The sequence below is a fragment of the Cyprinus carpio genome, chromosome A15 (genome assembly GCF_018340385.1).
Source record: "Cyprinus carpio isolate SPL01 chromosome A15, ASM1834038v1, whole genome shotgun sequence".
Classification (NCBI taxonomy): Eukaryota; Metazoa; Chordata; class Actinopteri; order Cypriniformes; family Cyprinidae; genus Cyprinus; species Cyprinus carpio.
The window spans coordinates 2,010,652-2,028,907 of record NC_056586.1 but is presented as its reverse complement, the minus strand read 5'-3'; the positions used below and the strand labels follow the sequence as shown (position 1 = coordinate 2,028,907).

General features: G+C 37.1%; 1 protein-coding gene across 1 annotated transcript in view; it reads right to left on the bottom strand.

The window, feature by feature from the left end:
• Positions 1-1,017: 1,017 nt before the first annotated feature.
• The window catches only part of LOC109090197 (dedicator of cytokinesis protein 10), an 89,737-nt gene continuing 72,498 nt past the window's right edge, over positions 1,018-18,256 (bottom strand). The window contains 17 exon segments of the mRNA XM_042770714.1: positions 1,018-1,164; positions 4,002-4,156; positions 4,159-4,194; positions 5,880-5,901; positions 5,904-5,984; positions 5,987-6,097; positions 6,199-6,345; positions 10,860-10,922; positions 10,924-10,977; positions 11,060-11,134; positions 11,137-11,184; positions 11,257-11,363; positions 12,672-12,711; positions 12,714-12,772; positions 13,404-13,461; positions 14,642-14,716; positions 16,342-16,438. Of these exon segments, the coding sequence (XP_042626648.1) occupies positions 1,036-1,164; positions 4,002-4,156; positions 4,159-4,194; positions 5,880-5,901; positions 5,904-5,984; positions 5,987-6,097; positions 6,199-6,345; positions 10,860-10,922; positions 10,924-10,977; positions 11,060-11,134; positions 11,137-11,184; positions 11,257-11,363; positions 12,672-12,711; positions 12,714-12,772; positions 13,404-13,461; positions 14,642-14,716; positions 16,342-16,438 (1,357 nt within the window). The 3' untranslated portion in view covers positions 1,018-1,035.

Genomic DNA, 18,256 nt, shown 5'->3' with positions numbered 1-18,256 from the left:
TGACACTATGCCGTTCTGTTCCGGGTTGTCTTGTGTACAGGATCTTTAAAAATATAGAAAAAACATGCCATTAACACACAAAGTAACAACTTACAAGCAAAAGGTAGAAAAAAAAAAGTTTTGTTTTACCATTTAACATGCATTTAACTTTCATATCCACTCCTGAATGTGGGTAAGGATTACAAAAAAAAACAGTACTGAACCTTTGCTTTTAAACAAAACAAACCGTTTAATTCTAGCTTCATGCATTCTTCTGTCAACACTTGAATGAGGCTAAATTTCACTAAAAAAGCAACACTGACAAAAACTGATTTTCTCAGCTTTTTGTTTACAAAGATGGGATTCAGATCGATGATTAAAACATAGATCACTTCCATCAACACCTCCGGAGCTTCACAGTCCTAAACCACTTCCTGATTCAGTAAATTCAGCCAGGTTTTATTTATAAGCTGCTTAATGTTTGATAATCGAGTTATTTACACGATCACGTGCTTCTGCTAGTTTTTTTCACCTGTGTTTTGATCCAGAGATTCAGTACTCTTTCAGAGGATGTGTAATAGCGCCCCCTACCACATATTTCAGAGAAAAAACACGTAATGGCGAGGAAAGAGTGGTGTTTGATGGAGAAGTGTGGCTGCTGACCTGCTCGTTCATGACGGCGGAGAGCTCGGTCAGCATGTCTTTATGATGAGCTTTCATCTCCTCCTGATACTCCAGCTTATCTTCTTTTATAAGACGCTCGTTCACCTTCAGGGCTGACCACACACGCGTCTGCGAACTGGCCTGCAGGACCACACACAAACCACGATCACAGTCACTACAGCATCGAAAAACTGTTGTAGCAACCTGTGTGTATTTGCTTCAAGAGCGCAATCATACATTTGTCTTGTGTTTTAAATCCATTCAGTCTGAGAGCGGAAACCTACGCAACTAAGATTATTTAATAAACTATTCCTTAGATGATAATAATCATCTCATCTTTACTTTGTCTCCTCCTTCAGCTCCGTCTGCTGACAGAAGACTGCTGATACAGTTTTAGGTAATAAACAAAACGCAGAAGCACCTGAAGATCTCTTTCAGGAGTTTGACTTGGTTGTCTGGGTATTTCTTGGCGTTCTTCTCCTCGAGGAAGGCTCGGGCGTAGGCCATGGGCCCAGCATTTACCTAAAACAACACACAAATTCATGAAATACCTTCCTATTCCACAGTCTTAGTCAAGATGCTAGAATAGCTAATGCTAGTGCTACCAGAGTTATGGAAATGTGATATATTTTATGACATATATTGCTCTATATCAAGAGTGAATCTGCTATATATGTTACCTACAAGGCGATGTATGAGTTTCACATATGCACATTCTCTGGGTAGATGAAGTTTATAACATATATAAAATAATCATAACAAAGTTATATATGTATATATGTTAATAATACCTATATTGTTTTTTTATATGGTATTATATGTAGCAATTTTATTTATATTTGCAGCTTTATTAAGACAACATATATACCAAAAATCTTTATGTATGTTTTTATATATATGTTTATGTAATACATTTTTAAATGCATGTCTATTTTTTTATATTTACTTATATAATATCAAAGCAGGTTTTAGGATGGATATACATGTACATGACATGACCAAATATGTATAACACACACAAACATTAAAACTAAATATATGTTAATACATTAAATTGTTTAATTTCTAAATATAATCATTTATTTCATATGGCAATGTATTTCACATATGAAGAAAAAACAGAAAAAAAAATATTTTATATATATATAATATATATATATATATATATATATATATATATATATATATATATATATATATATAGCATTTGCATATGGGGTCACTTATGTAAGGATTTAGAAATGGCTAGATGTGCATTAAACAATTTTAAATGCATGATGTGGAGACAAAAAAAAAAATAACGAAAACTGCAATATGACAGAAAGAGTATTTCAGGATACCACACATTATATTTAAAGCGATAGTTCACCCAAAAATGAAAAATGTGATGTTTTATGGCTGCTGCTACCCCCAGGGCATCCAAGACGTACGTGACTTTGTTTCTTCAGTAGAAAACAAATTATGATTTTTTACTTCAGCCGTATAATGCATGGCAATGGTAACAAAATCTGCGAGAGTAAAAAAAACATGCACAGACAAATCCAAATTAAACCCTGCGGCTAGTGACGATACACTGATGTGTAAAGACACAAAACGATCAGTCTGTGCAAGAAAACTGAACAGTATTTATATCATTTATTACCACGGATTCACGCAATGTCTGAACTGTTAGAACTCTTGTGAACGCTTCACAGCAGCCTGCATCTTCTTCTTGCTTGCTTTATGGCGGATCACAGACTCATAAATTCATTACTGCCACCTATCTCTCAAATGGACCATTGACACTCCTAATCGAGATTATAGATAGTGCAGTGTTGTAGTCGAGTCACCAACTGTCGAGTCCGAGTCGAGTCTCGAGTCACAGTGTTCGAGTCCGAGTCCAAGTCCGAGTCACCAAAGAAAAGTCAGAGTCGAGTCCAAGTCGAGTCACCATTACCAGAGTTTCGAGTCTGAGTCGAGTCTCGAGTCCCGTATTCGAGTCTGAGTCGAGTCTCGAGCTCCCAGTGCCTACATGTCTCCACTCTGGGACCTTCAAAGAACTGAAATGTTTTCCTTAAAAAACATAATTTATTTTCCACTGAAGAAAAAAAGCCATGGATATCCTGGATGGCATTGGGAGGAGTAAATGATTAGGAAATTTTCATTTTTGTGTGAACTAATCCATTAACACTGTATTACAGAAATACACTCAGCGAAAAAAAAGAAACGTGCATTTTAACAGGACACTGTATTTTAAAAGATACTTAAAAACGTAAAAATCAATACGATATGCCGAGAGAGAGAGAGAGAGAGAGAGAGCGCGCGCGCGTTTGTGTGTGAGTGACCGAGTGATTTAGCGTGAGTGCGTTTGTGTGTTCAAGTGAATGTGTGTGTGTGTGTGTGTGTGTGTGTGTGTGACGGCACGCGACTGGTCAGAAAGCAACGTGTAACGGTTAGTCTGACATGTTTCTTGTTCCCCGACACCACAGGATTTTAGGAGTCAAAATTGCGTCATCCATCTGACACAGTGACTATCGCAACAGGCAAAAAAAAATCATATAATCTGATCTGACATGCACGAGCGTAAAGTGAGAGACGTCAGTGAGTGTGTTGTCAACCAAAGAGAGCGAGCAGTAGCAGTGTCTGTGAGGGGAAAAAATAGATCCCGGCCGGTCTTGGGCACGAAACAGGAAAAGTGTAACACCTTATATAATTTTTTTATAACATATTTAGTCAAAAACAACGTGATGAATGCTCAAGTCCGATTTTATATATCCTCGAGTCCGAGTCTCAAGTACGAGTCATCAGTCCGCGAGTCCAAGTCGAGTCACGAGTCCAGAGAATGGAGTCTCCGAGTCGGACCTCGAGTCCAAAGAATAGTGACTCGAGTCGGACTCGAGTCCGAGTCCAGGACTCGAGTACTCCATCACTGAGATAGTGTTAATGGTCCATTTGAGAGATAGGTTGCGGTAATGCACTTATAAGTCTGCGATCCACCATAAAGCAAGCAAGAAGAAGAAAGACGAGACACTGCTGCTCAGGATATAGTTCTAACAGTTTGTGAATAAGAGGTAAAAAAAGCCATATAAATACTGTGTGTTTCTTGCACAGACTGATCTGTTTTGTGTCTTTACACATCAGTGTATCGGCACTAGCCGCAGGGTTTAATTGGATTTGTTTGTTGCATGTTTTTTCTACTCTCACAGATTTTGTTACCATTGCCATGCATTATACGGCTGAAGTTAAAAAAAGCATAATTTGTGTTGGATGCCCTGGGGACGAGCAGATTTTCATTTTTGTGTGAACTATCGCTTTAATATCATATATGGCTGAAGAGGTGCACATCCGCTCACACTACGCAGGATCAGAGCATGGCTCACCTTCACGCTGACGCTGCCCTGCAGTTTGAGCTGCAGCCGGATCATGTCCACCTCCTCCATGCTGCACAGCTGATTGAGCTCAGACACTTTCCGGCTCATCTCGTCGATCGCCACCCTCGATGGGGTTTTCATCTCCGTGCTCTGCTGCTCCACACCTCGATACGCTTCTTCAAGAAGGGAAAACTAGAGCTCGCTGCAGAACAAACACAGACAGCACAGATCTGAGCGTGTTTGAAGAAAGGGGTCTGTAACATCAAATATCTGCCAGGTTTGCAAAGAAATAAACACATATCCATTCTGTCAAAAATACAAAATGGCCATAATTAGGTCAGTGCTTCTGACAATATATCCATATATTTTTGTATTTACAATGGCCTGTTGTGCTATTCACTTCACACACAAGCACTCCGAAACCAACATGAAATGCCTTTCAACACCCATTTTACTTTTGTATTGGAATGTAATCAATTTAAAGTGCTGGAATAATTTGCAGAAAATAATCCTCCTCCTTAAAATAAAACAGTGAAATAACGTCGCACAGTCTCTGTGAGAGTCCTAGTCTCTGTAGACAGTGACTGTAGGCCACGGTTAGGTTTGATTAGCCAATCAGAAAGTTCTGAGGCATTTTGAGGTCATTTTTCGCATTAACAGCGGGCAGTCCATACTGGACATGGCATGCTGGAAACTGAGCGGCTGATAGATTTTTACAGTACAGTATAGTAGAGTGCTTTTCATGAGTTGGAAGGCTGCAAAATGTTTGTAATTATCCAGCTGTCAACAATGGCTTACACAGCCGAATGTCCTAAAAGCAATAGGAAAACAGAGAAAGAAGGGAACTGAGTGCTTCAAAGTGCCTGAAAACAAACACAATGCTTGCTGGGTTTCTGCCTCATAGGCTCTTGAAAGAAGCAGAGTGTATAATTCAGTTGTGAAGCCGAGCAGAAGCTCTTGAATGCCTGACAATGCTTACCATTTCCACCATGGGATTAAAAAAATAATGACTTTATCTCACAATTTAGATTTTTTTCCCTCTTGCAAATCTGTATTTATATTTCACAATTGTCTTTTTTTACTGAGAATTCTGAGAAAAAGAAGTCAGAATTGTGACAAACTTTATATAAACTGACTATTTTCTTGGATATTATTTTTTTAACTCTCACAATTCTCACAATTGAAAGAAAAAAGACATAATTAAGACATATAAAGCCAGAAATTCAAGATGTTAACTCAGGATTGTAACATAAACAGAAAATTGTGATATAAACACAAACTTCTGATTTTTCCCAATCCTACACAGTTCTGAGTTTATTAAATCTCACAATTCTCACTTTTTTTTTCTCAGAATTGCAAGAAAAAAAAAGTCTGAATTTTGAAAGTAAGATTTTTACTAAAGCTTTGAAAAAAAAAACTGACTTTTTATCTCACAATACATCAGTTTACTTTATATTCTGAGAAACAAAAGTTTGAATTATGACATGTAAAGTCAGAATTGCGAGATGCAGACTCATAATTGTGAAATAAATCATCTTTCTATTTTTAATTCTGTGGTAGAAACAAACCACAGACTTATATAAAGACAGAATTTTTTTTTATTTTATTTTTTTTACCAAATTCAGTTTTTTTTGTTTCTACCACAGAATTAAAAATAGAAAGATGATTTATTTCACAATTATGAATATGCATCTCGCAATTCTGACTTTTACATGTCATAATTCAAAGTTTGTTTTTCACAGATAAAAAGTCACAGTTTTCTTTTCTTTTCTTTTTTTCTAAGCTTTAGTAGCTTACAGCACCTTTAAATTGTTTTCATCCTATAGAAAGTCCTATAAAGGTGTTTTCCTGTCGTTTCAGTTTTAATTTAATGTTAATTTGCCTCACTGGTCAGAATGGTTTTTTTTTTTTGCACTGCTCCTCCACGTCCTCCATGTTTTTTTTCCAGAAAGAGGTGAAGGGCGTCTCAAACACAAAGCGGTTGATGTTGTGTGATGGCGCTCAAATTCGGTCTTCTTCTCCAGCTGTTCCTTCTCATTAAAATAAGGCACTACGTAGGTCACCTGGATGTAGGCAAATCTGGGGTCCAGGTCTTTAGGATTCACCTGCGAAAAAAACACAGCCAACAACGGCGTCATCCTAGTGACTATAAAAGAGATTCACTGTGATTCATTCACAGGCCAGAGAAGGATCCAGCAGGACACACCTTGTTGGAGTCTTGGATCATCTTGACGTTATCAGCTCCAAACTTGTCTGAGTAGAGTTTGAGGAGCCTTTGAGAAATCTCGGACAGTCCTGTGAGCTTCGGCTCCTTGTAGATAAACTCCTTACTCTCCTCTTCCTCAAAGAAGCCCTGGTGAACACAGCACAGCGCATGAGCTACAGTGTGTCTAGTACAGAGCATCTGTCTGGTTTTTAGGTTGGACTGTCCATCTACCAGCACAGACTTCAGCCGGTTGCTCATCTGTCCTTTTTTAAAGATCTTTATTTTATACTTTATACAGTGGTATATAATAAATAAATAAATGTCAATGTTATCTTCAAGTAAATATTAAGTGACGTACATTTTAGATACAATATTTTCAGTATGGACTGATTTGACCAATCATTGCATCTTTGATCAACAGTGGTGTTCCATTCCTGAAAGATTCTGTGTTTCTGAACGAATCGAGTGAGTCAATGATTCAACCATTCATAAAGACAGTTGTTAAATTCGTACTACATACTTGTATACTATTACTATTTTAGCATATCTTCACAGCAAAATCCCCAGTGTTAATTTAACACTCTGAGTGTGGACTCATATAAACACTGAAGCAGTGTTAAAAGTAACACTGAAGCAGTGTTGAAGTTTAATGAGATAATTAGGTGATTAATTGAGTGATGATTGACTATTATTGAAGACACCTGATGTTAACAAGCAGAATCACCAAAGAAGAAAATCACAAGTTGTGTGTCACCATTATAGTGGTCAGTGTTAGCTTTAGTTGGGATCTTGACCCTTAAGTGGTTAACTTTAGGTTTTGTGTGGCTGTGGTAACTGAGTTATAACAGACAGATAAACCAGAGGAAATGTGGTCATGTGTTGTTGGTTGTGTTTTGGATCTGAATACTTGAGTTGGATTGGTTTTATTTATTACATAAGTTAAATGAAAAATACAAGACCTTGCATTTTTGCCTAATCAGACAGATGTTTTTTAAAAGTTACAGCTATATAATAAATAAATACGTTTTTATTTAGACACACAGACATCAAGAATCAGCGTGAGCATCACAACAAATGGTGACCATCAAAAAAGCATGTTATAAGCAATAAAAACTCATCATTTTTTGCCGGTTTTTATGTGACTTTTTAGTATTTTAGTTTTTGTGTGATGTTCAGAGTTGGTCTGTTTATCTGAATATGCTGTTTGTCAACCGTTGTTGAGATTCATACACTGATTCTGATTTCTGTGTGTTGCCTAAAATAATGAATCTTGAAAAAGAAATCAGAACAGTTTGCAAGGGACCCTTACAAAATGTATAGCAGATACAGACTTATAACTATAAGGAAATATAACTCAGAGAAAAGACTCTGAATGAGTTCAATGATTCAAGGCACATAATGATTACATTAAAACATAATCATCACCACCTGATGACTTTCACTCTTGGCGTATCTGTCTGTTATAAGTATGTTACATCAGCCAAACAAAATTTAAAGTTAAAAAGTCAAGGGTCAAGATCCCAACTAAAGCAAACACTGACCACTATAATGGTGACACACAAATTGTGATTTTATTCTTTGGTGATTCTGCTTGTTAACATCAGGTGTCTTCAATAATGGTAAATCATCACTCAATTAATCACCTAATTATCTTATTAACTTTAACACTGCTTCAGTGTTACTTTTAACACTGCTTCAGAGTTTATATGAGTCCACACTCAGAGTGTTAAATTAACACTGGGGATTTTGGTGTGTTTATATGGCAGAAACAGTGAGAGAAGTATACTAGTACACACTTCTGATATGAGCAAGCTTTATTCCTGAATGAAATCAGCCGTTCTGAACGAATTGGTTGAATGACTGAATCAATGACTCACTTATTAAGACAGTGACTTGTCGCCACCTACTGGTGGCTTTTAGTTTCATACTTAAAGTATAATTTCATAGTTATGTATTCAGTATATTTTATATTCCTCAAAAATCATTAATTTGTGATCCTGGAGCACAAAACCAGTCTTAAGTCGCTGGAGTATATTTGTAGCAATAGCCAAAAATACATTGTATGGGTCAAAATTATCAATTTTTATTTTTTGCCAAAAATCATTAAGATATTAAGTAAAGATCATGTTCCATGAAGATATTTTGTACATTTCCTACTGTAAATAATATCAAAACTTCATTTTTGATTAGTAATATGCATTGCTAATTACTTCATTTGGACAACTTTAAAGGCTATTTTCTCAGTATTTAGATTTTTTTGCACCCTCAGATTCCAGATTTTGAAATAGTTGTATCTCAGACAAATATTGTCCTATCATAACAGCTTTCAGATTATGTATAGTGTTCCAAAATTTAAAAAAAAAAAGACACTTAAGACTGGTTTTGTGGTCGAGGGTCACATATTTATGCACTTGTAAATGTAGTGTAAATGCATTCATGGCATCTATGGGCTGCATTAAACGGTCTGTGTAATTACATCTAAATGTATGTATGTGGCAACATTGATTATATTCATATTAATTTAATTTGACTTGTGTCTATACTGTCTTATTCTAATTGCATATATTTAATACATATATGAATTGTCATGAAATATCACACACGCATTTAATAAGGTTATAAAGTTTGCCCTAAAGGTCAAAAACCCTTCAAATCAAGATAATGTCAAAAAAAAAAACTATACCTTAAAAAAAAAACATTCATTTTGTCACCAGCTTACTTATTATTATCCACCATTTATCATCTCTTCACAAAATCAATCCTTCAAAGTGTCTTCCCTAATGTGTGAGATTTCGATTCATTATAGCTATGCATGAATAAATATAAGACTAACAAAGTACAGTGAATTGGTAAAACTTTTTGTATTGAGTGTATTAGTGCTACAAACTAATGTCACTTCACACATTCAAGATACAAATAGCTGCTCTTGTCAATATCAAGCAGTATAGACTGTTTTTGTACAGCTAAAATAACTAGAAGCGAATGTCACTTCGCACATTCAAGATACAAATAGCTGCTCTTGTGTTCGAAATAATGTGGATCAAAACCCAATTGTTAACACAACAGTAAAAGCTACACGCTGTTAAAATGACAAAGCACAATGAACTCAACTTTTGTAATGAAGGTTAACTTCACATTTAGATTCAGTCTCTGTCTGAAACACACCTTGATTTACCTGAAGACACTCACAATGTACACACACGGTATAAATGCTCAGGATTAGATCTGCAGAGGAGAACGATCATGTTCGGGATCAAACCCTGTGAGACTCGTGTCACACACATTATTAGCATGTAGGGATAGATTAGGAGTGTTAAACCATGAAAAGACTTAAATGAACCGAACTTACCACTGCCTGATATATACACGACACACAGGAGAGAACAGGAGAGTGTTTAAACACACTGATTTCTGAGATACGAGCCCAGGGGAACAGAAAAAAATATTTGTTTGCCTTCAAATACTTGGCATAATAAAGCTTGAGTGAACTCATAATAGTCATGTGAATTTGAGTTTTCATTTCTTTGATTTTCCACATCAGTTTGTATTTATTTGCTACCTTATTTTATTTTTTCTATGTCAGTTTTAAAGTTTGTTCAGGTTTAAAGGCCTATTCACAAACCAAGATTGATTTCTCACATCAAAACATCATGTTGCAACATGAGTCCACTGACAAATTAAAAAATGTTTGCTATAGACTGACTCTTGCTACACGACTGATAACTTGGTGGCGCTAAAATGATTTTCAATAATCAGCAGTGGAATATAAAATTAGCATAGACTACTTAAACTAGATGGTGGGCCTTCAAAAGAGACGCACCCATTAAAATAAAGTGTTCAAATCAGAGGGCTAAATAATGGCACTTTTTCCCAAATTCTGGAAGTTTTTAACGTAAAAATCCTCTTAAGTGCAGCTTATAAGGAAATATTCAAAAAAAAAAAACCAAATATAAAGTGGGACATCAAACCTAACAATCTAAGCGATGGAGTCTCTACTAATGAGCTGATGGCCTGAATCAGGTGTGTATGACTCGGTTTTGATCAGTTTGTCTAAAAGTAAATAACCCTCCTCATAGAAAAAATTAAACAATTTAGTTGAAATGCTATTTTGGCTTGACACCAGAGACGTGCAGATTTTTTTGGTAGTACATAATAGAGAATATGATGCATATTTTAAAAGGACATCACAATAAACACTAAAGTCTTTCGAAGGTTTTTGCAATTGTAAACATTGATAAACAAAATGATTTTAGTTTTAGAGAAAATTCAACATTTAAGCAAATTTTGAGATTATTGATATAAATGAAAAATAACATTTAAAGAAAATACACTGATTCCGTATATTGATCTACATTAAGTAAAATTTTGGCTTACGTCTAAAGAAAATATATTGATTCCATTTATATGGTCTATTATTGTTCTTTATATGTTTTGGGAAAATAAATATATTTGATTAAATATAATTTAGAGTATTTTTTAAGTTTGTCCGAAGAATAAATTTTTCCCCAGTGTTGTTATGAACCTAAAAAATAACATATTAGAATAAATCTGTTAATGTCAACATGTGATAGCAGAGCTGTTCTTTAAAAAAAATTGCAGATTGTATCAGGACTGCAGAAATATGAGTGAGTTAAGAAACAACAAGTGTTTGCGTGTCTCACCTGTCCATAGAAAGCCACCACGCGATAGTAGCGTCCAAACAGGCGTTTCTCAGAGTTCACCAGCCTCTGTCACCTTCAGGTACGAGCGGTGAATGTCGTAGTACAGCTCTGATAACCGCTACAGGACCATACACAACATACAGTTCACTCAACACGTCCCTTGTGTTTTTTACCAGTCCACTGATAACCAGACCAAGTACCTTGAAATCTCGTCTCTTCTCGAAGACAGCTATCACAGGTTTGTTGATCTCTGCGATGAGCTCGTACCTCTCAGAGACTTCCAGAGGTAATCCACACACATCTCCAGCTGCTCCACCAGAGTGTCCTACAGGACAGAGAGGTCACTCAGCACATTATAAACACTCGCTCCTCTGAGATGTGTGGAGAGATACTGCACCTCTGTGTACGGAGTGTCCTGAGTGCCGGCGTCCTCCTTCATCGCTCCCTCTTCTTTCACATTAGGAGAGATGTTCATGAAGGCGGCCCAGCCCATACTGAATGAACCTGCAGGTCCATGCACAAACACAGGGAGTATGTTACTCATTCAATTTATCTATGCATCTTGTAACTATCTATCCATCACTTCATCTGTTAACAACTCATCAATCTTTGGTATTTTCATAAAAACAGACAAGAACAGTGAATAAGAAAATAATTTTTGTCACCGACTGACTGAGCACCAAGTATGGAAGCAGATTAGTCTCAAATATAATTCACGCAAAAAACACGATTCACACATGCGTGGACAATTTCACATGCATGAAACCTAATTCACGTACACACAAAAAAAAATTTCACGTGCGTGAAGAAAAAAAAAAAAAAAAAATTCACAAAAAGCAATTCACATGCGCAAAAATAAAATTATATATTCATAAAATGCATTTCACAAATGCAAAACACAATTCGTAGATATACAACTGTGCACAAAAACCTCTGAATGTTTAAAATGTACGAGTGTCTGAATGTACAAATCGTCATTTACTACGAATCCACTCGGGATTTGTGTGTGTGTGTTTTTGAGACTTTCCTGGCAGAGCTCTCTTCCCAAGTGGGTCTGTCGTACTCTTTAGCCAATCAGATGCGAGCTTACCATTCAAACAATCATATCATAAGCCACTGAGAGTGCATTCAAGGAGCACGATTCTGCGCACCTTTTGCGCGATATGGATTAATTAGAACGGAAATTAAGCCTTTACATCAGTAATCCCATAGACAGTAAAAGAAATGGGACACAGCGACCCAATTGGAACTCAACTGAGACAAGTGAAGCCCATTTTTAGCGATTTTTTAGCACTTCCGTTTCTGACGCGCAGACTCAAACAAAGGAAGCTTCTGCCATTATTGTGACTTCATCTGAACATGTGCAAAACTACTCTCCTTGAATGCACTCTCACTCTGGTGTGTACGTGAATTAGGTTTCATGCATGTGAAATTGTCTACGCATGTGTGAATCGTGTTTTTTGCGTGAATTATATTTGAGACTAATCTGCTTCCATACTAAGGATGTAAAGCTAAGCCTCTGGAAAAGGCCAAGTATGTAACCTAGACATTTTTAGGGAATCTGTTCCTTGCCACATTTGTCTTTGGTTCACTTAGTGTGGCAAACTTTTCTGTAAAGCTGCTATGAAACAATATGTACTGTGAAACAGTAACAAAACTGACCTGACATGTAGGGTTGAGGTAAACTAAGCTAAGCTGCTTTAAAAGTAGCTCTGTAATAATAATAACTTATAGTTTAGACAGTAAGACAGACTGGGACCCCTGAAGGGGTGAAGGACACTACAGGACGGGGCAGGCGGGAGGTGCACTCACTTTCTCCATCGCGGGGAGTTAGTAAGGGGGCTAGAGTTAATTACCACAGGCTCCCTCTTTGCTCACACTTGAGATCCGACCCTTCTCAGACTTCCAGTAACCTGTGATTTGCAGAGGGGCATCAGGTTTAACACAGGTTTACTCACAACCTAGGGCTGAGCAGTATGACGGGATGCACCGTGCAAGAGATTCTGCTAGATTGTAATGAATGATAATGAAGTGATATGAAGCAGCATTTATAAACTTTCCACAGCCGTTAATTGAATTTCCAGTAAAAATAGCCAGATTATGATATACAGTATACTGTCAACATTATATCCAGTTAGCCATACTGTAATGATAATTTAGTTCACACTGCTCACCCCTATTTCAAACTTAGAGCGAAGGCAAGCGCTCCAGCCATGCATCTACTGTAAGTCATGTTTCTACGCCAGCATGCACGCACAATCAGCTAGAAAGCATCTAATGACAAGGCCACAAAAACTCACACTATAAGGAAATAAAGCAAGTGGCAGGAAGGAGCTAGGAGCAAATTTTCATAATGAAGTGCAGCACTGAAAACAAACAACAACTGAGCAGCAGTGGTCAAACAGCATGTAAACCAAAGCTCTATAGGAAGGCTGTTTATGCAACGTTTGCTAAATAAAAAATCAAGAGACTATCACACTGATATTAGGCGCACATTGATAGCAGGGATTGCTTAAATACTGATGGCCACGAGCAGCTGCTCACCTCTCCTCCTCAGAGACTCTGCTATAAGGGCTGAGATGTGGATATAGCACATGGCCGCCTGAAGTGGACAATGAAAAGTGTTGTCAGAATTTCATTTTTAATTAACAAAAGCACTAGTCTCTTTCAGACGAATTCAGATCTGAGGCACTGACATCTGCATGAATGAGGCTTTAAAGGAACAGTTCAGCCAATGTAGCACTGCATCAGTGTCTCAGCAATGGATGCTCTGCAGTGAATGGGTGCCGTCAGAATTAGAGTCCAAACAGCTGATAAAACATCACAATAATCCACAATTTTCACACTGATGCAGTGCTACATTTCACCAAATCTGATGAAGAAACAAACTCATCCTGATCTTATATCCCCAGAGAGAGAACACATTCAAAAAAAATTCACATTTTTTAACTGAACCTAACCCCAAACAAAAAAAATATCCCCCAAAAAAAAAAAATCACACCCTCATGTTTTTCAAAACATGAAAGTTACCGACAATCATCATTCTCATTTATTGCATATATTGAATTGTGTCTTCTAGCATCTTGTTTTGTGTTACACGAGCTCCATAATGCAGGCATAAATCAAGCTAATCAAAAAGATCCTCTCGATGAAGTTCATCCCTGACCTCAGCAGGTCTCCGTTTCTAACATGGATATTGGCACAAGCTGCTCTCTAGCCAGGGTGCGTCTGCGAGCGAGGGGGGTGCTGGCGTAGGAGTTGGCGAGGCTGTCGACTGCAGGTCCACCAACAATCTCCCGGGTCATTTCATGCTCTTTCATTTGGCGGAGGTGGCCATCAGGACGGTGCGTATCCTCTTGGTCAGGTCCTTCACCTCAGCCGGGAACGTGGTGCTCCTTAAGATGTAATCAAAAGATAAATAACAATGTTACTATACAACCACAAAAATTTCTCCCACACCTATGCTCTCAAATCTTCTTGAGGTGTTTTGCCACGTTGAGGTTTTGCCAACGTTTAATCTTTCGTTTACTTTCAAAAAACAGGGGCATTTCTAGCCATTCATCAGGTTTCATCACTGGGGGGGGGGCGCCACAGGACCCCCCAGCTGTGTGCCTATACTTTGATATTGATATGGCTTTGGATATAAATGGATGTTAATCATCTTTACGTGCAGGACTGAGGTGTTCACACATGCACATACAATAAAGAGCAGGTTCATTGTAAACAAATGATAGAAGACATTTGCAAGCTTTTTCTACATTGGCTTGATTATAAACTCTCACTTTAAGTGGCGTGTCTCCATTGGCGAAGTTGTTGATGATGGCCAGAGACTGCTGGAAGCTCGTGAACCACGATACCTGCATCAGCGATCAGCTGACTCACAGATTTAATCACCTGGAGGAGGAGAAGGGAAGAACCCAAATCAGCTTCAGTGACTGTCTCTCACATTCAGTCCTCAACAAGGCACACAGACACAGGCTAACACTGTATTCTGATGGTCCACTTTCTACTAAGTATTCTACTAAGTAACTTTGTAACTCCATATATTAGTGACTGTCTGCTTAATATCTGCTAACACTTTATTTTGACGGACATTCTACTGACTTAGTAAGTACATAAACTTATTCTACGTAACCCTAAGCCTAACCCTTAACCAAACAATCTACTAATAACACTAACTGAAAGTTATAGATTACATGTAGTTATACGGCAGTGTTTTAGTGGCATGTAAAATAATAATAATAATAAAAATAAAAAAAAACATCTAATATTGCGTGATAACAGCCATAATATTTTGATAATGTGACACACTTGAAGACATGAAATATTATTTCCAAGCATTTATTACCGTCAATAAAAAAGCTTTGTGAATAGTTGCATAACATTATTTACCTCAGAAAAAAAATAACAATTATGTATAACTTAAATTTAATGAGTTGGATTCCACTTCAACCTTCCAGAAGTTTATTATTGCTGTGTTTAATATTAAATTACAATGTGAAACTGATTAAGTTGGAATGTTCAGATGTTTTTGCAGAGTACTGAAGGTGGATTTTAAACATTAAAATTTAATTCACGCCATCATACTGGTCATGACTGTATTATTAAAAACTCTCAACAACGAGGGAGTACGAGATCCAGGGGAAACTTTTAATGAACAAAAAAACTCAGAGATGCACAGGAAGAACTGTACGAAGACAAAACAGTCTTAAGAATAACTAATTTACCAGAACCAAGACAGACCCAAAACTGAGAGAATAAATTACAGAGACTTAACGAGCAAACACAACTGAACTGAGACAAAGCAAACTATTATCAGGAACATAGAACAAAACAGGCAGGAAACCAAGGATGAACTGAACTAATTAAACAGGGAGGGAAAACGGCTCATGAAACTGACAACAGAAAAAGACCCGGAAAAATGAAAAACATGTCTTTAATCCTCAAAACATGTCTTTAATCTTCTCAAATGACAACTTTACTCTCAAAATATTTGTTCCTTTATTCCTCAAAAACATTAGGACTTTAATCTTGTAATTTTGGCTCTATTCTCCAAATACTGTGACTTTATTCTGAAAATATTAACTTTATTCTTAAAATATTACAATTTCAATCTTGTATTGCAAAAATATGATGAATATTCTAGTAATTTTAACTTTATTCTCAAAATATTATAACTTTAATTTCGCAAACTTAGATTTATTTATTTATTTAAAATGCTGTTGTAAATTTACAAATATGATATGAGGAAGAGTGTCAGTGGGACATGTAGCTGCAAAGTCACTTATAGTTAGTAGAATGTCTAAAGTGGAATCTGGAAATAAAGCCGTTACCCAAATGACAGACAGCCACACATCAGAAGAGCAGAGTAAACAGAAGCCTGACCTGCAAGGTGTGAGCGGACGACTGCATTTGCCGTCTGCTAACTCAAAGTTCGCTCCTCATGAGGAAAGTAGAGCAGGCGGCGGAGGCTTCCGGTTACAGTGTGGGAGCTGGAGCGATGGTTACAGCACTTCAGGACCTCATAACACAGACTGCCGCACAGATCCGCATTACCTTGGAAAAACGTGGAACGGGCACTGAAGAGGAAATGAGCGTGAGAGTCAGAGATCTCTACAGCTTTTAGTTTCAGTGTTTGCTTGCTTTTTTAATCAACCCCTCGCAAAATTATGATGATTGAATTTTAAACTTTGCATGAAAAATTGTTGTGAGCACAATGGATTCAAGTAATATGTTTGCCTACACAATGTGGGCCCCTTTTACATTCTGCCACCGCAGGGGTCCCAAATGTAGTTTCTGCCAGACATGCCAATGTGAAATTGCCAAGATAATTCTTATAGGTTGTGAAACTGTATTTTGCATTGTCCTTATGACAATAGAACTATTTAGATGTTTTATTTGTGACAACAAGAGATCATCGTGACCATCAGATGTCACTGGCTCTGTAAAACTGCACCTGTCATAAACATGAAATTAAACTGTTAAATTTTGTTCCTCTTATTTTTGGTGGAGCGGCTTAATTCAAGTACTATTTGTCTCCACAAATAAAAAAAAAATAAAAACCACTTTTCAATCATCCTAGTTAAACTTCCAGAGGTTTCCCCCTGAGGTTTCAAATTGTTTAAATTGCAAACTTTATGCCTGATATGTTCTTTGTAGGTTTTGGTCTACTAAGTGTTTTTAAATACACCGATGACACCCCACAAGGTTTGAACCCAATAACTACAAATAGGAACTATCACTGCACAACAGCAGTTGAAAGTCCGTAAAGCCATTTTAAGATGATTTTTAGTCCACAAGTGGCTGAAAAATTATAAATACAACCACTAGTAATATGATTAAAAGGTTCATCACTTTTTGACCAATAGGATGGCGCTATTATCAAATTGATGTGGTGTGTTCAGAGGTGGTGAGATGACAATGGTGCAGGTCAAAGTTTGGTGTTAATATGCCGAAAGCTTTGCAGAGATACAGCCACGGACAGGAAGTAGCACAATTGGTATCGATAGTTCTCGGCATGATCCAAGGACTCTAATAAGACCAGTTTGCCTGATAATAAGGCAAAAGTTCTATAAACATTTTTTTGAAATTTGCATTTAAGGTTCTCAACAACCGCACAGGGTGTCTGGCTGGCTTCACAAGCTAACGTACATATCTAAACCACCAGGTGCTTGTGATTTTTTTGGGCAAACTGTCTCAGAAGTTATAAGCAAAAAAAGGTATTTATCATATGTCCCGACCACTAGGTGGCACTATGCCGAAAATGTGCAGGTAGCCTCAGGTCGTAGTTATTATAAAACACACCAATATTGGTTTGAATATGCTAAAGCATTGCAGAGATATAGCCTCATGTCCATTTTGGTGTGCTCTTCATCAAATTTGTTTGAGCGTTTATCGAGAACGGTTTGACTAATCAACTTTAATTCCACAACTTTTTGCTATGCATGGTCTTTAGGATGATCTGAGCCAATTGTTGCGGTGAAAATCAGACAAATTCGTCTAGGATGTAGTTTGAAAAAACTAGGGTTTTCCGCATTAATAAAAATCGCTAAAAAATCTTGACAACAATAGAAACTGTTATCTTTGACATCCATTTGTTGACTTGGCATTGAGGAATGTTGGCTTCCCTAAAATTCCACGTTTGCAAAATTCTTCTTAGTATTTCACGAGGGAAAATTTGGACAAGTGGTGGCACTTAAGAGTTTGAGTTAGAGACTCCAAACTTGTGCTGATTAATGTTGAGCCTGTCCTCTATCTGTGTGCCAAATTTAATAACTTTCCCAATGGTCTGTGGACTGGCATAGAATCCTGAAACAGAACACACCTTCGGCTTAGCTCTTAAAAATCAGAGAAAAAACGGGGACGGCTGTTCCATATTAAGTGTCTGTTTAAAAGCA